This window comes from Ornithorhynchus anatinus, chromosome 16 (assembly GCF_004115215.2).
Source record: "Ornithorhynchus anatinus isolate Pmale09 chromosome 16, mOrnAna1.pri.v4, whole genome shotgun sequence".
Classification (NCBI taxonomy): Eukaryota; Metazoa; Chordata; class Mammalia; order Monotremata; family Ornithorhynchidae; genus Ornithorhynchus; species Ornithorhynchus anatinus.
Window position 1 is genome coordinate 28,245,432 of NC_041743.1, and position 22,545 is coordinate 28,267,976.

General features: G+C 42.7%; 1 protein-coding gene across 1 annotated transcript in view; it reads left to right on the plus strand.

Moving 5' to 3' along the window:
- AFAP1L2 (actin filament associated protein 1 like 2) overlaps positions 1–22,545 on the plus strand; it is a 114,500-nt gene that overhangs the window by 69,559 nt on the left and 22,396 nt on the right. Inside the window, exons 2-5 of the mRNA XM_029081019.1 lie at positions 3,541–3,669; positions 7,951–8,025; positions 9,180–9,274; positions 19,788–19,878. Of these exons, the coding sequence (XP_028936852.1) occupies positions 3,541–3,669; positions 7,951–8,025; positions 9,180–9,274; positions 19,788–19,878 (390 nt within the window). The remainder of the gene's footprint in view (positions 1–3,540; positions 3,670–7,950; positions 8,026–9,179; positions 9,275–19,787; positions 19,879–22,545) is intronic.

Sequence of the window (22,545 nt, forward strand, 5' to 3'; positions counted from 1 at the left end):
GTACAGTGTGCTCTGTACACCACAGTTCTTCAATAAAAGTTAAGGAGGAAAGGTTGGAGTGGGATGGGGGCATATCAAGTTTTATGTGAATCCACTCATTTCTCGTGCTTAGCCTGACTGACTAGTTTGCTTTCAAGTCTATTTACACCTGGCATAGAACTGGAAAAGTTCAAAGAGCAACAAGACACTGTATAGTTATCATTAACAGATACCAAAAGATTGCCTCCAGGCTTCCCAGTGCCACTCCAGGATTATCTCTGGCTGGCATTCCTTGCTGCCCTTACAGATTTTAGTGTCTTTTCTAAAATGGATGTTTGTAATATTCAATTCATTGTGTGCGATCTTCAATTCTGGCCCCATCTCTCCGGTATTGTATATTTTATTTGCTTTCAAGATAGCTCTCCTTTGGTTTGATCTTACCCACATCCTCCTCCACTGAGCTCCACAATGAACAGATGTAAGTCTTTGCTTCGGTTTTCTGTTTTCCCATTCATACCAAACAAAATAATGCAGTAGAGTTTTTTTGAATACTATTATTGACATTTTTTAAGAGTGCAGTTAATATTTTTTCATGGAGTACAGACTGCCTGATTAAATTGAAACATCTTTAGCTCCTTCTTGTTCTTGTCAATTCCTGATTGAGTTATTCCTCTTGTGTATATTGAAAGACACACCAGCCCTTTTTATGGTATTTGTTACACTCTTACTGTGTGACAGGCACTGTACTAAATGCTCAGGTAGATACTAGCTAATCAGGTAGGACACAGTCCCTCTCCCTCATGGAGCTCACAACATTGAGCCCCATTTTACAGTTGAGAAAAACAAGGCACAGAGAAGTGTGTGGCACATAGTAAGCTCTTAACAAACACCACTGTTACTATCATTATCATCATCATCATCCAAGCTCTGCTATGAGCAATTCCCAGCCCATTTTGGAAGTTTTCTCCAACTCAAAATTACTTCCTTTTGAAACTCAAAGATAACCGAGGCTTTGGGGTAGTTGGGTATTTTATCCTTCATGTTACCATGAAGCAAATAGGATGGCTCATTCAAAGGTCTCATTTGGGTAGTGTGGTTTAAATGAATCTTAATTTAAGTAGGCCACCCAGAATCTAAACATGTCCACAGAATACTCATTGTTTCCATTTCCATGCTCTGCCTGGGTGACAATTGGAGTTTATTACCCATTTTCACTTTCTTTTGGAAAGAATTAGTAACTATTGAAATGGAACAAACAATATATTCTTTGTGCTAGAATAGGTTATGATCAGCAGGCTTGCCTCCTTAATCTTGAATGACTTTGTTTTCTAATGGCATTTGCTAAGGTTTGACTAGGTGTCAGACACTGTACTAAACGCTGGGGTAGATACAAGCTACTGTTCAGGTTGGACACAGTCTCTGTCCCACACAGGGCTCCCAGTCTTAATCCTCATTTTGCAGATGAGGTAACTGAGGCACAGAGAAGTGAAGTGACTTGCCTTAAGGTAACACAGCAGACAAGTGGTGTGGCCAGGATTAGGACCCAGGTCCTTCTGATTCCCAGGTCCATGCTCTATCCACCAGGTCATGCTGCTTCTCACTTTTTTGTATTTTCAAATGAAGTGGCTGACAGCTTTGTTATACGTTATCCATATATGTGGATGAGCCTAAGAGACCAATGGAGATCAAGCAGTCCTTTCCAGAGGGCTCTTGTATGACAACTGTCCCTCTATCGGCAGTTTGGCCATTGTCTGTATAGTTCCTGTTTCTCTCTGCAGCTCTCTGTCTCCTCTTTAAGGCTCCCTGATGCCTATGATCAGAAAAAGAGTCTGTCTCTGAGTCAGGCGGGTTAAACTATTATCTGCTACTTCTCATCTGGGAGTTGGTCTCCACTCACTGTGCTTGTGTAGGGGAGGGGGCAGTGGGCATTCCAGCTTCTGGCTGAGGGCCAGATAATTTTGGTATTTCCAATAAGCATTTTAATTCTGCATAATCTGATTGTCATCACTCCAGTTCAACTTGACATATAACTGAACTATTAGACCAAGCCCTCTGAAGCTAGACCATTGTGGCCTGAATCTGATGGATGAAAGTAGTAAAGACTGGGCCAGTCATCAGATGATGGCAAAGAGCCATGCTTTTCACCAGAGGTTTTACTCTGTTGGTGGTAGAATGATCTAGTGGAAAAAGATATTTTTCTATATGTCTACTGTGTGACCGCTAGACAGATCACTTAACATTTCTTTCCTCTGTTTCTTCATTTGTAAATTTGTAAACCTTTGCTACCTCACATTTGAGAAGGCACAGTGAGTCGAAGGGTTCGAAAGCAGTATTGAAAATAGAAGAGCTATATAAATTCTAGGTATCGTCATATTTGAATTTTCATTTAAGTAATTCTGGGGGAAATGGTTTCCAAGCCCCAAGAGGGTTTAGATTGTGTAGAGTTGAATAACAAGAATTATACAAATTATCTACCACATATAAAGTTATTTTGTATGCCCAGTGTTTTACCCTCCCTAATGTCCCTGCGGTCATGTGCCCCCTAGTGGCATATTTGGGAACAGCTGTATTTGTGCAAATTGCCCTTTGTTAATTTATGATATTGAAGAGAATGCTTTGTTTCCTTCTGTCCACTCTCAAAGAAGTAAACAAGATAAAATCATCAAATTTTGTATTACTTTGATTTCTCCTTTCCTGTCCATCCAAACTACTACCACGCTGATCCAAGCACTTATCATTTCCTGCCTTGTCTCCATCGGCCTCTTCACTAACATCCCTGCAGCCTGTCTCTCCCCTTTCCAGTCCATTACTTCACTCTGCTGTCCAGATCATTTTTCTGAAAAACCGTTCTGTCCATCTCCCCCACCCCCCAGAAACCTCCAGTGGTTGGCCATCCACCTCCACGTCAAACAGAAACTCCCTTACCATCAGCTTTAAGGCACTCTGTCAACAGTCTCTCTCTTCCCATTACTTAGTTGACAGGCTACTCCTCTAAGACCAACCTACTCTCTGTAGCTCCATCTCCTCTATCCCGTCACCGACCTTGGGCCTGGAACTCCCTCCCCTTTCATGTTGGACAGTTCACCACTCTCTCTACCTTCAGACTATCCTAGAATCACATCTCTTCCAAGAGACCTTCCCAGAATAAGCCCTTTATTTCCCCATCCATCCTTCCCTTTGTGTCTACTACGCTCTTGGCTTATACCCCTTAAGCACTTTTATACTCACCCAGCACCACAACACCTACGTATATATTTCTTGTACTCTACTATTTCTCCTAGCCATAGTCTACTTTAATGTATCTATCTCCCCTTACAGATTACATCTTCCAACTCTGTTGTACTGTACTTTTCCAAACACTTAGTAAAGTGGTCACTAAGTAAATTATGTGCTCACTAAGGACCACTGATGGGCTGATCATTTTGATTTTGAGTAATTTCATGAGATGTTCTTCAATTCAAAGACCCATAGGCTTAGACTAAATGGCTAGGTTATTAATGGAATGCAACAAAACTGGACTTTCTAGAAAATTATTCTAATTCCTTTTTTTTTTCATTTTAGCCCTAGAGCAACTGCTGTCCGAACTGGATGACTTTTTAAAAATCTTGGACAAGGAGAACCTGAGTAGCACTGCTTTAGTGAAAAAAAGTCTTCTTTCTGACCTCCTTCGGCTATACACGAAAACAAGCAGTAAGTACAGATTCTGGCTTTTCTTTGCATGCACTGTGACCATCCCCAAACTTTTCTCAGCATCATGTGTCAAAAACTGTATGCAGAGCACTGTACTAATGGCGTAGGAATATACTACAGAAATAAGAGACATGATACCTTCCCACAAGGATCTTACTCTCTTTGTCATTTCTATGGGAATGAAAAAATGACATGGACATCTTTGGCTGTAATGTAAAGGAAATATGTTTTGTGGTGGGAAATGGAACATGCAAGTAAATTTGAAAGCTTCAGAGCTTTTACTACTACTAATAATAACAATAATGATGATAATAATGGCATTTGCTAAGCACTTACTATATGCCAGGAAACAACGACATCATTTGATAATAATAATACTGCATGCCAGGCACTGTACTAAGCAATGAGGTGTATACAAATAAATTGAGTTGGGTGTATACAAATAAATTGAGTTGGCCACAGTCCTGGTCCCACACAGGACTCACAGTCTTAATCCCTATTTTACAGAAGAGTAACTGAGTTACAGATAAGTGAAGTGACTTGCCAAGGCCATATGGCAGACAAGTGGTGGAGCTGGGATTAGAACCCATGACCTTCTGACTCCCAGGCCTGTGCTCTATCCACTTTGTCGTGCTACTTCCCCAGAGCTTTTGAAGCAAACTCTCTGTAAATAGCTATTCTTCACTGTCTGGCTTTTTCCCTGTAAGTAGTTCACATAACCAAGATGCAGTGGAGGATAAAGGGGTCAGGAAAACATTTTATTGGAAACAGGAAACCACATGATCTTGAAATCAAGTGTTTTAGGAAAGAGAAGAAGCTGTTCATTTGTTTTACAAAAATATTATAGAGTCAGAGAACTGGAATAATAATAATAATAATTGTGGTATTTGTTAAACGTTTACTATAGGCCGAGCACTGAACCAAGTCCTGGGGCAGATAAAACGATAGGCGATTGGACACAGTCCCTGTCCCAGATGGGGCTCACAGACTAAGAGGGAGGGAGAACAGGTATTTGATCCCCATTTTACAGATGAGGTAAGTGTGGTACAGAGAAGTTAAGTGTGCTCCTTCAACTAGGTTATGTTCCTCCTTGGGAGGAGCTGACAGTCAATCATATTTATTGAGCGCTTACTGTGTGCAGACCACTTAATAATCACTTGGGAGAGTACAATATAATAAGGGTGATGCAATATAACAAGGGTCTCGCAATCTATCTTTTCTCCATTTTATATTCATTCAATAGTATTTATTGAGCGCTTACTATGTGCAGAGCACTGTACTAAGCGCTTGGGATGAACAAGTCGGCAACAGATAGAGACAGTCCCTGTCGTTTGACGGGCTTACAGTCTAATCGGGGAGCTGCTGCTGAGAATCAGTGTTGCCTAGTGGATAGAGCATGAGCCTGGGAGTCAGATGGACCTGGGTTGTAATCCCAGCTCTGACACATCTGCTGTGACCTTAGGTAAGTCACTTAACTTCTCTGTCCTTCTTCAGTTATCTTATCTGTAAACTGGGGATTAAGACTGTGAGGTCCATGTAGGACAGGGCCTGTGTCCATCCTGATTAGTTTGTATGTACCCCAGTGCAGTGCTTGGAAGGTAGTAAATGCTTAACAAATACCCCCAAAATAGGAAATTTGAGAGGTAATCTACTTTACCGCCTTGCTTTCAGGACAAATTATACCTAAATTATTCCAGATGGACTATATTTATATTAAATATGTATTTAGTGTATATTCATATATTATATATATTTTAAATATCATTGAAAGCTCTCCATAGAAAGATATTCCACAGTCTCCTTCATGACAACAATTTTTAGTGATTCTCACTGAATTCTTTCTTATAGCTAACATGAAATCCTTCCCTGTTTCCTCTTTGGAGAGGGTCACAACGTTTTGTATCTTAAAGGTTATTGAATCCCCCGCCCACGCCAACCCACCCAGTCTTTTCTTCTCTATTCTGAAAATAATAATAATAATGTTGGTATATGTTAAGCACTTACTATGTGCAGAGCACTGTTCTAAGTGTGGGCGAATACAGGGTAATCAGGTTATCCCACATGACTCACAGTCTTAATCCCCATTTTTTATAGATGAGGTAACTGAGGCACAGAGAAGTTAAGTGACTTGCCCAAAGTCACACAGCTGACAAGTGGCAGAGCTGGGATTTGAACCCATGACCTGATTCCCAAGCCCATGCTCTTTCCAATGAGCCACGCTGCTTCTCTTACCTTAATCTTTTCTCAGAAAGTCTCCACATTCCACATTAGTTGAAGAGCCAGTGCAGGACTTGGTGATCTAGTTAGGTTTTGATCAGTACTGAGCATAATAAAAATATTACTTTACTCATACTCCTATTCATGGATAGTTCTTGCTAACCACTAGACTATAAGTTCCTTGTGGGCAGGAATCATATCTACCAACTCTATTATACTGTAGTCTCCCAAGTATTTAGAACAGTGCTCTGTACACAGTGGTCAATAAATACCATTGATTGATTGATCCACCCTGATCAATCAGTCTTTTTCTGTCACACATTTTTGTCACACTCAGAAATAAACCCTAATGGAAATCATATATTTTGCCTAGCAATTTAAGTAGAAGTAATGGGAAGCAGCATGGCTTAATGGATAAAGCACAGATCTGGAATTCAGAATGACCTTGGTTCTAATCCCAGCTCTGCCACTTTTCTGATGGGTGACTTTGGACAAATCACTTCACTTCTCTGGACCTCAGTTACCACATCTTTAAAGCGAGGATTTATACTGCGAGCCCCATGGGGGACATGAACTCTGTCCAACGTGATTAGCTTGTATGTACCCCAGTGCTTAATAGAGTGCCTGGCTTGTAGTAAATGCTTACCACATACCATTTAAAAAAAATTAAAAACATAAAAATGTAGATCTGATGTCAAATGAGGAGCTTCAGGAAACTATTAAATCCCATAGTTTATTCTCGAACTGCAGCTCCTACTGGGAGCACAAAAGGGCCGTACCATAATCAGGATTCAAATGCTTACCTGCAGTGAAATGGGGGCAGGGGAGGCAGTTGAGTTTCCTGATAAACATAGCAATCCATCCCAAGTACTGATCTCACCTCAAAGCAAATGTTACCTAGTTACCTCTTGGACTTCCTGTTGTTATCACCTTTAGTTGTGTGTTATAAACACTAAGAGACAGTTTTCCCTCCAATATCCAAAATGTAGATTTCCCAATGGGAGTAGCTAATATTAATAAATAAATGTTCAGCCTTGTCTGTTCTGAAGGAAAGAATAAAGTATTTTGGAAGTAAGTTGGTGCCTTGGGCATTAATAAAAACCAAAGACATTATTTAAGCCTTTTTTTTTACATTGATATTCAGTTTGGCTGTGTCAAGGCAGCAAAGCTAAGCAAATAATAGAATGTGTTAAAAGCTTACTATGTGCCTTACTGAAAGTTTACTAAACATTAAGAGAGATACAAGATTGTCAGCTTAGGCAAATAACTTCAGAGGCCTAGTGTAGACCTGAGGATATGTTAACAAAAGATTGAAATCTCACATTTGTATACCACATATGTATAGGGGAAACAAGGTTAAACAAAATAAATGTAAGGAGAATGTTGAAAATAATGAAATAGGATGGAATGAGTTCTGCCTCTTTAAGGTTCTCTTTTTCTCATAATGCCTAAGAATGAAATTGTAAAAGTATTGAGAAGAGGAGGAATGATTTAGGGGTGATTAAATGTTTATTACACAAAAGAGAATATTTTGCATAAAATACTTTTCATTCAAAGTTTGGAATGCTAGTTGATAGTTTTACTGTACACTGAATTAATATTAGATATGTGTGAAATGGATATAAATGTATATCTCAAATGGGAAGTTATTTTATGAAATGAACGCCAATGTGGTGTACATTGAAAAGAAATACTTCTTAAATAAATATTGGTCATGTGGAATTTCTTATGAAAAGTTACACAGGTGGAAAATAACAGTAGAGTCAAAAGGCGTTGGGTAGTTTCACGGTCAAATAACCCAAAATGGGTTACTAGAAGGAAAGTTAGGGATCTTAGATCTTCCATTCTCAGGGTGATGTCAAGGAGGGCAGCCGTAACCCAGTTCCACCAAGCATCCTTTTGTCATGTTCAGGGGTGCAATAATAGGCTAAATGCTCCAGATCAAACCCAGAAATGGCATTTTTAATGTTCTTAACCCCACCTTGTTTTACTCAGCAATGAAATGAAGTAATGCAATCTTTAGGTGTTTGAGCAAAAAACTCTTGTCTTCTGTTCTCTTTGTAGGTTCAGATGAAGAGTATATTTATATGAACAAAGTGACCATGTATAAACAGCAGAATGTTGAGATACAAGACAAAGGTATGACATCTCATGGCTGATTATTGACTGGGATTCTGTCTGCCAGGTTACTTAAGTACTCCAGGGCAGTGCAGGGAAGTCTGAATTTCCCTTGTCAACAAGTTATTCCTGGATGCTGTATTTTAGAGGACAGTATTTTGGGATAAAAGTATTGTATCCCTTAACAGCAACCTTCCCGGTCTGTGCTGGAAGCACTTGAAGTGCCTACCTCTCTTAGGGGCAAGATTATTCCTCATCTCACCCATTTCTGAGCCTTTTGTACATTCCGAGCAGGAAACGGAGATCACCTTTCACTTGAGAAAGTCTTTGAACACCGACATCTCGGTGCTGCACACGCTGCATACTTAGTAAGTTCTGATGACCCTCAGACTTTGCTCCCGGCAAGCCCTTAAGTAGCATCATGATAGAAAGAAAGCAGGCAGATTTTGGTCTTCCTCATACTGCAACTAGCTTGAAATCATCAGTATTGCCGGTAACTCAAGATTTGATTGTAGAAATAAAGCACAAAACACTGGATATTTGGGTGAGGATGGGGGAAACCCACAGAACTCCATTCTTAGCTACTGTATGGCCAATTCCAGCTGAATTCTGTCTGTTTTAATACCTGTGTACAAAGTCTAATTTTCAAGTCTGATTGTCTTGGAGTGACCTCAGAGGTCTGGTGCAGAAAGATGGGTGCGTTTTCCTTAAAACCACTTAGCTGTTGATTCCACTTCTGAATGGAATGTTTTCCAAACACAGCTCTTCTTGGGAAGCCTAAGACTGCCAGAATGATTTGCCAGGTATTTAAACGAAGGGATGGAAACAAACATAATCACAGGGTAAACCTTGAAAGCACTTCGATATAAATACCACCACTGGAAGCCCAGTGATTGCTTAAGATACTGTGGTCTTGACCACTTTCAATCCGAGGAGAAAACAGGCCCTGAAAAATAGGTGTCTCCAGAGGAATTTGTCCTGAAACTGCAGTCCTAGTGCATCTTATTCCTGGAGAGAAAATCACCCGGTTTCTGAGTGACCACCCCTGTAATTAATGCCATACTTCCTCTCAAATATAACCTCACATATGGCTGTGACTGCACATTCTTCAGATAATAAGCACGTTTGTGTGGAACGCTACTCTTCACCATGTCTGTTTATTTCTTGGGTTGCAGTGCCGGATCCCGGAGACTCTCTGTCCAATGGGGAATTGGTTCAGCACTTAACTCCCCCTCAGAAGAGCCTTCCTGACCTTCCGCCTCCAAAAGTCGTAAGTGTCACTGCCTTGTAATTCCCTGTAGGCCACCCCAATTTCCATAACCCATTTGTCCCTAACTATGTTGGCAACGTTAACTGGGATAATTAACTACCTCTCACTCTGCCACAACCCCCCACCTCAAAAACAAAATGGTCTTTATGCAACACTGGCTTAATTTAGTGGCTGGATCAGATACACAATACAGATGCCAATTGCCTAAGGTACTTTTAATTGGATTACAAGAGTTCTGGGTGCCCATATCTGATCGCCCTCCACCCATTTGAAGGTGTTGATTCATGATCTACTAATGAATCGTGTCCCTCTGATTGAATAGAACATCTGCCAGTCACACAACATTTGTCGCTCCCATTGCTGCTTGTCAGTAGAGCTGGCAGGAGGAAATTTCAAGTCAGCAATTTTAATTTGCTATGGAACACCTATGCCTAGGTCCTGGGGGAGTGCGTGGAGCTGGGGTGGTTGTGGTCATTCCTACTAGCCTCTTAACGCTGCTTCCTTCCTGGCTCCAGAAGGGAGTGTCAGGTCTACCACGACCACCCGGGGCATTCCCCTCCGTAACCTCCCTCCCCCATACCCCAACGGAGGACAGAGAGGAGGCATGGAGTCAGGGGAAAGAGAGGGGAAGAAAAACGAGTAGCTGCAGGATGGGTAGGAGCCGGGCTCACCATAATGTCCCACCTCCCTCTTCCCTGGTTCTGCCCCCTGAATTTAGGCTGGAGACTAAAGTAGTTTAAACAGTAGATGAGGCAGTGAGACACTGTAGTTTCTTATCTGCTCATCTTGAGGGACTTAGCCAGATAAACAGGTCATCGTTCAAAATGACGGTAATCCTTCGTGGAACTGTTGGAACCCATTGCCGCAAACTACAAGTGTGTTTTTAGCTTGCTTGAGAGCTACATCCTAGGGGAGTGCTGAATGTCTAGAACTTTTTTAGAGGGAAGAATCTCAAGTTGTTTTTCAGTCGCTAAAACCACCGAAGGGGGTAGAGGAGAAGCAGCGTGGCCTAGCGGATAGAGCATGGGCCTAGGAGTCAGAAGGAACCGGGTTCGAATCCCAGCTCTGCAACCTGTCTGCTGTGTGACCTTGGGCAAGTCACTTATCTTCTCTGTGCCTCAATTTCTTCATCTGTAAAGTGGAGATTAAGACTGTGAGGCCATGTAAGACAGGGACTATGTCCAACTCAATTATCTTGTATCTGCCCTAGCACTTAGTGCCTGGCACGCAGTAAGCACTTAACAAATTCCCTAGTTATTATTAAATTCAGAATGCCTAGGCATTGTGCTTTATTTGGTTATCTAATAGGAAGGCAAAAGTACTGGGACTGGCCTCTCTTTGGGAAGACTCTGGGGACGGGAAGGTGAAGGCCTTGTTCCCGAAAATGCGCTCGGCACTTTGTCAGCTGCCAGATCAGTTTTCTCTGATGGCAATCTTATAATATCGCCATAGTGCTTACAGGCAAATTTCACCTTGCTGAGGCTTGTTCCCATGCAAGGCAGGTGATTATCCTACGCACATATTGGTTGGAGCTGGTGGGGAAATGATTTGATTTTCCTTGATAATGCTTTGGCTCCTTCCTAGGAACTATTTGGCTCTAGGTAAGGAATGTGGTAGCTTATGGGTCTGGTGTAGTCTGATTAATACTTAGCTGGTTGCTCAGATTTGAGCTCACTTGTCCTTTGCTAATTGGAGAGTGCAGTTTATTATGAGTCTGATTCAAGCAATTGCTCACCAGCAACAAAGAATGTGGTGGATTCCCAAGATAATATTTCTTGTGGCAGTGTATGGCCCCTGGTTGTTTACGTGGAGCTGAAATCTGATGTATTTATTTTTTTTTAGTGTCTTGGGTTTTTCCAGTGGAGTGTCATTAGCTTAATGAGATCACAGTTCACTCTGAGCTGCTTCCAAAGGGGTTTGACTTCCCTTCCTTAAATGGCCCTCACAAATCATCAGGGGACCATGAACAGCCAATAGAATAGCCGCTACTCAGCAGGAAGGACTTTGAGATATGAATTATGGAGCTTTAGAAAGAGGATTGAGGCAGAGCTGGGAGGGGTGGAGGGTGAAGAGAAGGAGAGCATTCTCTAAAAGATGTCTTATGTTGGACATTAATGGGGGTTGCTATAGGACTTCACCAAGAGGTCAAAAAGGCTCTGTTCCAGGGTGCGAGAAAAATGAAATCTCTCAGAGGAGAGAGCTGGCGATAGAGTAGAAGAGAAATAACCCCGAGAGGCCTTTCAGATGTATTAAAATTGTTTCAGTGGACAAATTCCAGGCCCTGGGGAGATTTTCCAACGAGTCCATCTGGCTTCACAATACAAACTAACTGGCTCTCCATAGAATTGCTCTGCTGCAAAGGAAAGGCGGGTTGCTTTTGTCACTGTAACACAACTTCCTCTTCAAGGGAGCACCAAAAAAAACTGGCCATTCCTCTTCCCGTTCAAGGCTTTCTCCTGGCAGTGGCTGCAGAAGCAGTGAACTAGTTACAAGAGGCCAAAAACTGGGAAAAACCAAACAATTCAGTGACACCCCACATATTTTCCTCTGGTTTTCAGCCTCCTTTTTACATAAGTCTACATTCCTGAAAGACAAAGTAGCTCTTACCCTAGGGCCCATAGGGTATGACAGGACCAGAGGAGGGACAGCTGCTCGCTCTGGATCCTGAGGAGAAGGAAAACAGGGCATAGTCTTCTGGATGTGGAGAGGAACCATTGAAAGAATGTAACCTGACTGGACTGAACTAAGGCATTGGTTGAACACATGCCCCCAGTTGTGATCCCTGGTTCGTCTCTCTCTCTCTTTCTTTCTTTCTCTCTCTCCCTCCCTCTCCCCCCGGCTCCCTCCACCAAACAGTGCAAACCACATTTCCTTCCTCCACCTGACCCAGCGATCCCCAAAATGCCTGAGTTAGTGGTGACCGCTGCCCAGCTGTGTGTCTGCCTAGGTGAGCAATGGTCTGTGGTCTTTCCCCGCATCTCCAAACCACCAGTTCATTAGCCATCCTTAGTGGCCAGCGTCACCCGAGCGAGGAGGCCACAGACTGGAAGAATAAGAAAAGCCAAGTCACAATTACCAGGCAGGGGGTAACTAGGGTTACGGCAGCTGGTGCCAGCCTGTCGTGCGTATTTCCTTGTTTTCAAGAGCCCCGTGCTGACCACTCAAGCTTTTGCTCACCCTGAAAGGTCTCATGAAAACAAATGAAAACTTCTCCCTAACTCTCCCCGCCCTTCCCTCTCCCTGCAACCTCCAGTGCTGTTGTGTGCCATGCCTGGCTGTATGCTGGATCTGACTCATCTTCATGTGTTTGCCTGCCAAGGTGCCAGGTGCTTTTTTGTAGTTGCTCCTTGCTGAAAACATTTGTTCTTGAGCAATTTTGTAGTCAACTTCTGGATATCCCTTCTGCTTATCCCTTGTAAGACATAAAGATTTCCCCCCTCCAAGTTAATTAATTGAAGTTTTAGCATTTAGGATGTTTCCACTTAGGGTCCGTAAGTTTTCTTTTAACGACTCAGTGTGCATATTCTCTCAGGGAGATCCCGCGACCCTTGCATCTCCACACTTCTGGTGAAGGAATCTCTGCCTTTGAAACAAGCAGTGACTTTTCTCAGGTTGCTTTGGCAAATCAGTGGCCCTAGAGATGAGCCATGGAGCTGTGACTTTCTGGACCCAGAGCTCTAAGCAGCACTGCTTTCTTTGGAAAGATTCAGTGTTGCCTCAGTCAGTCAATCAATCAATTAGTGGTCTTTACTGAGTGCTTATTGTGTACAGAGCACTGTACTAAGCACTTGGGAAAGTACAGTACAGTAGTGTTGGTAGATACACTCCTTGCCTACAAGGAATTTGCAGTATACAGTGGGGAAACAGACAGTAAAATAAATTATAGAGTGGAGAAATAGTAGAGTATAAGGATCTGACCATAATATTCAAGACCATAATATTACATCGGGGTGCTTCTTACCTTCTGCTATGACGTAGCATGATTCTGTCCTCGTCTTTGGAAGGTTCCAGACGAGAATGATAATTTCTGCCCATAGTGGTGTGTTGAATGCTAATTAGCTGGTGGTTTGAATGGACGGAATATTTTGTGGTGATTCTTTATTTTTATATCATCTTTGGTGCATTCTTATGCCCATGCGGTTACTGATGCTGAAATTAGGAAAGATGGTATCTTGTGACTGTGTGTAGTGTAGAATCCTTTAGCACAGACATTTCTCAAACTTACCCATGTCCATTCTTAAAAATTGGTATGTTGCCCACTAGACTCTGAACAGCCAAATGGATAATCCAAGTTTTAAGATTGAGGGTTAGGTATGACCCTTCTTCTCTACTTAGATGCCCTGATGACATCTCAAAACTAAACACTATCCAAAAACAGAACTCCTCCTTTTCCACCCAAACACCATCATCCTCTCTGTCTCAACAAGCCCAGAAACTTGGCATTATCCTGGAGTCATCTCTTTGATACAACCCACATATTGTTTGTCACCAAATCCAAATAGGGAAGCAGCGTGGCCTAGGGAAACAGCATGGTGTAGTGGATAGATCACGGACCTGGGAATCAGAAGGACCTGAGCCTCATCTTGGCTCTGCCGCTTGTCTGTTGTGTGATTTTGGGCAAATCACGTAACTTCTTTGTGCCTCAGTTATCTCATCTGTAAGGTGGGGATTACGACTCTGAGCCCCATGTAGGACAGGGACTGTGTCCGACCTGATCAACATGTATCTACCCCAGCCTGGTTCGTAGTAAACATTTAACAAATACCATAAAAAATATCTTGCCAGTTCTACCTTCAGAACATGGCTAAAATCCTCCCTTCTCCATCCAAACTGATACTACTCTGATCCAAGCACTTATTCTGTACTGCTTTGACTACTGCATCAGCCTCCTTGCAGACCTCCCTGCCTCCTGTCTCTCCAAACTCCAGTCCATACTTCACTCTGCTGCACAGATCATTTTTCTAAAGAAAAAGGTCAGTCCATGTTTTCCCACTCAGAAACTTCCAGTGGTTGCTCCTCCACCTCCACATCAAACAGAATCTTCTTACCACAGGCTTTAAAGCATTCAATCACTTTGCCCTAAAGAAGCTTCCTTACTTTTCTGATTTCCTCCTACAATCCAGTACACTTACTTTGCTCCCCTATTGCCAGCCTACACACTATACTTCCATCTTGTCTATCTGGCCATCAGCCCATTGCCCGCATCCTGCCTCTGGCCTGAAACTCTCTTTCCGTTCATATCTAACAGACTACCACTCTCCCCATCTTCAAAGCCTTGTTAAAATCACATCTCCTCCAAGAACATTTTAGCAATAATAATAATAATGGTATTTGTTAAACGCTTACTATGTGCAGAGCACTGTTCTAAGCGCCGGGGTAGTTATAGGGTAATCAGATTGTCCCACGTGGGGCTCACATTTTTTAATCCCCATTTTTACAGGCGAGGTAACTGAGGCACAGAGAAGTTAAGTGACTTTCCCGAGGTCACACAGTAGACAAGTGACAGAAGCGAGATTAGAACCCAGGACCTCTGACTCCCAAGCCCATGCTCTTTCCACTAAGCCATGCTACTTCATTGTTGTCCCAGCTTCACAATGTCGCTAAAATCCTGCCTTTCCCCTCCTCCAAACTGCTACTACATTAATTCAATCACTCATTCTATTCCCCCCGGATTACTGCATCAGCCTCCTTGCTGACCTCCCAGCCTCCTGCCTCTCCCCACTCGAGTCCCTACTTCACTCTGCTGCCCAGATCATTTTTCTACAAAAACGATCGAGACATGTCACCCCACTCCTCAAAAAATTCCAGTGGTTGCCCATCCACCTCCACATCAAACAAAAACTCCTCCCCATTGGATTTAAAGCACTCCATCACCTTGCTCCCTCCTACCTCACCTCACTATTTTCCTACTACCACCCAGCGCACACACGTCACTCCTCTAATGCTGTCCTTCTCACTGTGCCGCCATCTCGCCTGTCTCGCCACCGACCCCTGGCCCACGTCCTGCCTCCGACCTGAAATGCCCTCCCTCCTCAAATCCAACAGACAGTTACTCTCTTCCCTTTCAAAGCCTTATTGAAGGCACATGCCTTCCAGGAGGCCTTCCCTGAATAAGCCCCGCCTTTCCTCTTAACCAACTCCCTTCTGCATTGCTCTGACTTGCTCCCTCTGTACTCCCCCTGTCTTGGGTCCAAAGCACTGATGAATATAGGTGTAATTTTTTTATATTAATATCTGTCTCCCCCCGGCCCCTTGAAACTGTAAGCTTGTTGTGGGCAGGGAATGTGTCTGTTTATTGTTGTATCTCCCAAGCATTTAGTACAGTGCTCTGCACACAGTAAGCACTCATTAAATGCGATTGAATGAATGAATGAATGAATGAATGAATGAATGAAGCTTTCCCCAACTAAGCCTCTTTATTTGGTATTTTTAAACACTTACAACATGTCGAACACTCCTTTAAGCACTGGGGTAGGTACAAGGTAAGTGGGTCAGACAGTCCCCATCCCGCATGGGGCTCACAGTCTAAGCCCTCATTTCCCCTACTTCTTCTCCCTTCTGTATTGCCTTATGCATGGATTTTCACCCCACCCTCAGCTTTATAGCACTTGTGTACATAACTGTCATTTATTTTAATGTCTCCCCCTCTTTAATGTAAGCCCACTGTGGGCAGGGAACATGTCTACCAACTCTGGTATATTGTACCCTCCCAAGTGCATAGTACACTGTTCTGCATACAGTAAGCAATCAAATACCATTCCTTGATTGATGACCTTGTTCTACATCTATATCAAGTCTCCACTGGAGAGGTATCTCTTCTCTAACATGGACAGAAATTGTAATGGATTCCTTTCCATTGTTTGAAAAGCTAGATTAGTTCTTTAATTCTTATGTGGGGGAATTCACTTGGGCAGTGAGTGGTGGAGCAGTGTTTTCTAGAGATGAAAAGGCTGAAAATTCTTCTGAAATGTTAAATGTTTTGACCGTTGAAGAGCAACTTGGGAATTTTCAAATTTATGAGAAGGAAAGGGGCTATGTTTATTGTCTAAATGGGAAATATCGGCTACTTACAGGATGGTAAATGTGTTTTTCGCTTTAGTTATTTCGAGTAGATTTCAGGTTTCAGTACTATTATATTATTCCACAGGTTTATTGAGCACCTATAATACTTACTTTTATTGTTGGTCCATATATGCACAGAGCATTAGAGACAGGTACTATAAAGGAAATCTATATCCATCTATCTGTCCATCTGTTAATAGATAGGTAGAAATAAAAAGATGAATAGACTCGGAGTCTTCAAACTGGAAAGACGTAAGCTGAGAGAAAAGAACTCGATTCAGGCCTACCGAGATATGGACAGGTGAACCCAGAATTATTTATCACAAAATTCCACAACAACAGAGTGAAGGTGTAACACACTAGAGCTTGAAGGTGACAAGTTCAAAACAAATAAAAGAAAACACCTTCACAAAGAGCGTGTGGGTAAGTGTATGAGATTTGTTCACGCAGGAAGTTGTGCAGGCCAAAAATATTAGCAGTTTCAAGAGGTGTTTGGATAAATTCAGGATCTGAGGTCCATAATGGGTTACTAGAGGTAGAAATAGTAATATAGAGAGAAAACCTAGGGCTCCTACATGGCACATCTCCTAAATGGTGGGACAGATTAATCAATCAGTGGTATTTCTTGAACATTTATTGTGTTCAGAGCACTGTACTTTGTGCTTGGGAGAATACAACAGAGTTGGTAGACATGTTCCCTGCCCACAAGGAGTTTGCAGTCTAGAGGACAGATGTCTAGGAGAGGACTGTCACATTTCCTCCAAACATCTTGTTCCAGCATTGGAGACCATATCTTGGACTGGATGGATCAGTGGTCTGACCCAGTGCTGACATTGCTGAGGCTCTTAGTTGACTCAAATAAAACCAGAGCTCAGTGAGACTCCTGAAGGACGTATTGAAAGCAGCAATATTAAAGGTTTTGATTGGATTTGCTAGTACGTTTTTCACAAAAGAATTGCAGTGCTCCAGGCAAAGGATTAGGCTTAGATTTTGAAGAGGCCTGAAGACTAGTATAGACAGGCTTCCTCTTTTAGCTATACCATTCATTGGTGCCATCTATGTAGTTCAGTGGCACCATGAGGTGTTTCCTAAAATTGGCTGAAGAGTAAATAGGTTGATTCTTTTCCTTCCTCCATGGTGATATTTCCAGTTTAATCCAAGAGTGCTTCTCTGCCAGAGGTTTTTTATGTTATTTTTTGAGCAGAAAGGGAGAAGGGAGAGGAGAGGAGACAGATTTGGCAACTAAACCAGGGCTTTTCCAGTTTGGACTCTTTTCAGAGGTTTGCTTTACTTCAGCGTCATTTTCCACTGACTTTCTTGATTTGTTTTCCACCTTAAATATGTACTATGTTTCTAAGCGAGTTTGGACTTTGCTGACCTACATACAAATAACATAGCCTTGATTGAGTTTGTTAAAGCAGCTGCCTTGAGGTGAAAAGTCAAGTGCATACAGCTCAGCCAGTAAAATGATGTTTAGGCAACAATCGCTTTCTTAGCCAGAAGCCCAGGAGTATCTCAATCCTGGCAAATAGCAGGGTAAACTGTCAGGATGGTTCTAGTTCTCTGAAGGTGGTAGACCTGGATGTGAAGGGACTTAAGGAGCGCTTTCTGAACCACATCATAGTCTGACTCACTGGAAAGCTGCAATCATATGTTGGGGGATTAGTGAAGTCTTCAAAATCAATCTGAGTGCTTATTGTGTGCAGAGCACTGTACTGAGCACTTGGAAGGATACAATACTACAGAGTTTGGAGACACGTTCCCTGGCCACAGTGAGCTTACAAACTAGAAGCAGCATGGTGTAGTGGATAGAGCATTGGCCTGGAAGTCATAGGTTTTAATCCCAGCTCTGCCACCTCTCTGCTATGTGACCTTGGGCCAGTCACTTCACTTCTCTGGGCCCCGGTTACCTCATCTGTAAAATGGGGATTGAGACTGTGAGCCCCACGTGGGACAGGGACTGTGTCCAGATAGATTTGCCTATATCCTCCCCAATGCTTAGTTCAGTCCCTGGTGCATGATGTGCTTAACAAACACCATCCTCATCATCATCATTATTATTAGAGGGGATACAGATATTAATATAAATAAATAAATTGTGGATATGTACATCAGTGCCAAAGGGTTGAGGATGTGGTGAATAAAGGATACAAATCCAAGTGCAAGGGTGATATAGAAGGGAATGGGAGAAGAGGAAAAGAGGGCTTAGTCAGGGAAAGCCTCTCAGAGGAGCTGTGCTTTTAATAAGGCTTTGAAGGTGGGGAGAGTGATTGTCGGATATGAAGGGGGAGGAAGTTCTATGCCACAGTCAGGATGTGGGCAAGGAGCCAGCAGCTAGATAGACAAGATTGAGATACAGTAAATAAGTTGATATTAGCGGAGCGAAGTGTGGGGTCTGGGTTGCAGTAGGAAATCAGAGAAGTAAGGTTGGAGTGGGCAAGGTGATTGAGTGTCTCAAAACTGTACCAAACTCAGAGTAAAGACTGAGGGTAGTCCAAGGATTTTTCCCCAGGGCTGAATAACCCAAACCCTCCAGTTCCATTCCTCCTTTTGAGATGGTGAAACGGTAATAATGCTAAAAGCTTCACTGATGGAGGGAACAGGTTATGTCAACTAGGGATCTGCAGGCCTAGCTCAAGAAGAGTAAAAACAAGTAGGACCACTTTAACTGTTAAGAAAAAGGGCAGGTGCTCTGGACCCATTACCTTCCAGGTCTCCATCCCAAGGCCTCCAGGGAGACTCCCACAGCTGTCTAGGCAACAGGCTCCTCCCCCATCACTTTCACCGGTACATACTTGTCTGCGCCAGCAATGTCTCAGAAGTGCAGGGGAGGACATAAAGAAAGGTGTACACATGGGAATAGTAGGGAATGGCTTGCTATCCCATTGAGCTTCCCCTGCCCTAGGTGAATGAAAGCCTTCATCTGACCACTAAAATATGGGAACATTCCCTGGGAAGAGCAGAAAAGTGCTGTGAAGTTCTCTATCTGGATTCTTTGATGATGCTCACCACTTTCTAGTAAAGCACCTTAAAAACCCTGTTGGGCAGATATATTGTAGTATCATGTCCATTTGACTGCAAGGCTATTTAGAGCTCAGAAAGAATAAGGGATTTTCCATGAGTCAGTGATAAAGTTGTGCAAGTGAAACCAGATCTCATTCCTTTCCCACTGTTTTTTTTTCCCCATTAATCCTCACCATCTCTCTAGGAATATAAATCAGATTTTTTAACAGCCTGTTGCCTTGACATCACTCGATCCTGTTTAGCTGGATCTGCGACCCCTCTGGAGGAAATCTGTCCTTCCCAGGTCTGTCATTCTCTTGGGCTGAAGTCACACATGCCTACAGGTTATATGGTGTGGCTTAAAGTACTCCCTTCTCGGTAATTCTGAGCTCTTTCCTGTGCTTATGTCTTTATCTGCCTGAAACTGTTTTATTTATTCATTCCACAGATTCCAGAGAGGAAACAGCTCCCAATCCCAAAGATCGAGTCTCCAGAGGGATACTATGAGGAGGCAGAGCCATATGACACTTCCTTAAATGGTACATCACAACAGCTTCAACTGTCATTGGGGTTAACTGATCCATGTACGGAAGAAATAGAATGTTTCTGGCCCCTTAAAAACTACTTAGGGCAGTGGGTGAAGGTTCTTAAGAGGGAAGACTTAGTCCCATAAAATTACCAAAGGAGGGAGAATTTGGCCCTGAGATTCAGTGTTTGCTGCCTGTTTTATTGACAGGAAGAGTGTTTCTCCAAGATTTTTCAACCCTCTCTTATGAGACGGGTTAGCCAGGGCTTCGATGCTGATCACAGCCACATTAAGAGGAGGGAACCTAAAAAAGCCTTCAATCAATTGAAGTATTATGCCTGGTGTTGAAGTATTGTGCCTGGTGTTTCCTGTTATTTCAGTGTTATGAACCCCGCATTACTGACAGGAGCATATAGTGGTGATTAATGATGGTGTTACTGTGAAGGACAAGGTTAACTTTGGGACTGCAATGAATAACTTTTTTACTGAGCTCAAATAATGAGTATGATTTGAAGGGTGGTCTGGGTTTATAAGCTCCTATATATGGGGGACTGATTTTCAAACTTAAGCCTCAAAGTTTCATGGATAAACATGAAAAAGGATATTTCACATCTAATATGTGCTGATACTAGATACTCACTGGCATGTTCAAGTTTGAAATCAGCGTGTATAAGTAAATGAGCTCTTTTTGGAGTTTCTGTACAAGATAGTGAGTACATTAAGTAGGTCTCTAGTTACTCCATCACCATCTCTAGTTACACAACCTCCAAGCTAATTTTCAAAAATATTTTTCTGAACGGTCTCCTGAGTCCTCAAAAGCCTCCAGTGGTTACCCATTCCTCTGAGTGCCCAAGCAGAAACTCCTGGTCATTGGCCTTAATTTCTCTAACTTTTCACTCTCTTCTCCCACTACACTCCAACTCCCACTCTTTCCCCTCAAACTTACCTAATCATTTTGTTCCTTGTTCTCATCTATTTCCTCATCAACCTCTTGCTCACACCCTTCCCTCAGCTTGAAACTTCCTCCACCTCCCCTTCAAATCCAACAGATCACAGCTCTCCCCATTATCAAAGCCCTTCTGAAATAAAATCTCCTCCAGGAGACATCAACCAATTAATTTATAATCTCCCAAGATAATATTCCTATAACTGTCATTTCAGAACTTCTAGACTCCTTTGACACTGTTGACTTCCTTCCCCTATTCATGGTTACCCTCTCCGGTGTTCGATCTGACAGACACAGTAGGCTCCTGTTCTTTTTCTACCTGCTTTGCTGCTTCTCAGTTTTCTTCGTTGGCTCCTTGTTCTCCTCTCATCCTTTAATTGTGGTTGTCCTGGAAAGCCCGGCTCCGAGTCCTCTTCTCTTCTGTGCTCATTTTTTTCAGTTGATATTTGTTAAGGGCTTAATATGTGCCAGGCACTGTACTGAGCACTGAGATGGTCTCAAGGAGCTCATCCACTTACATGGTTCCACCTATGTATGGGCCTGGTAGTCAGAAGGATCTGGGTTCTAATCCCAGCTCAGCCACTTGTCTGCTGTTGATATTTGGCAAGTGGCTTTACTTCTCTGTGCCTCAGTTACCTCACCTGTAAAATGGGGATTAAAACTGCAAGCCCCATGTGGGACGGGCTGTGTATGAGTCGACTTGCTTGTATAATAATGTAATAATGTTGGTATTTGTTAAGCGCTTACTATGTGCCGAGCACTGTTCTAAGCGCTGGGGTAGACATAGGGGAATCAGGTTGTCCCACGTGGGGCTCACAGTCTTAATCCCCATTTTGCAGATGAGGGAACTGAGGCACAGAGAAGTTAAGTGACTTGCCCACAGTCACACAGCCGACAAGTGGCAGAGCTGGGATTCGAACTCATGAGCCCTGACTCCAAAGCCCATGCTCTTTCCACTGAGCCACGCTGCTGTATCCGCCTCAGCACTTAATGCAGTGCCTTGAACACAGTAAATGCTTAACAGATACCACAATTATTATTATTATTATTACATCACCAACACTGAGAGATCTACAAATCTATAGTTCCATAAATTGCCCCCTCCCCTGCTCTTCTGTCTTGTTTCTCCTCCTGCTTCAGGGTCATCATCTAGAAGGTCCTTTAGTTTTAAAGCTCACTATGTCCCACACTGAACAGCCCAGCTGCCTTCCTAAAGCTTGTCTTTGTTAATGTTCCCCTCTGGGTAGCACCACCACTATCTTCCTGCCTTAACAGCTCCCTATAATTTCCCTATAATAATGAATAATAGCATCTATGATTTCTCTCTATCGTTTCCTCCCCCATCATACTTAGTCTTGCTCTAAATCCTGGAACAGGTGGGAATTTTTAGGAGGACTTTGAAGATTGGGAGTGCTAATGTCTGGATGATCCTTTAGAGGAGGGAATTCCAGGTCAAGGAAACACATGAACAAGGAGTGAAAGACAAGAGAGCTGAGGGTGAATACAGTTAGTAGTTAAGTGAGACATGTAAACTGGGGGTAGTAAGTGAAAAGAACTGGAATTTAAGATGGAGAAAGACGGCGGACAACCTTGAAACCAATGTAAAGAGTTTTTATTTGATGTGGAAGGAGATAAGCAGTCTTTAGAGGTTTTTGAGGAATGATGTGTGATGTTCCATGAAGTGGAATGTGGACTGGTAGGGGAAAAGACCAAAACTACTGGAACTATGCTACA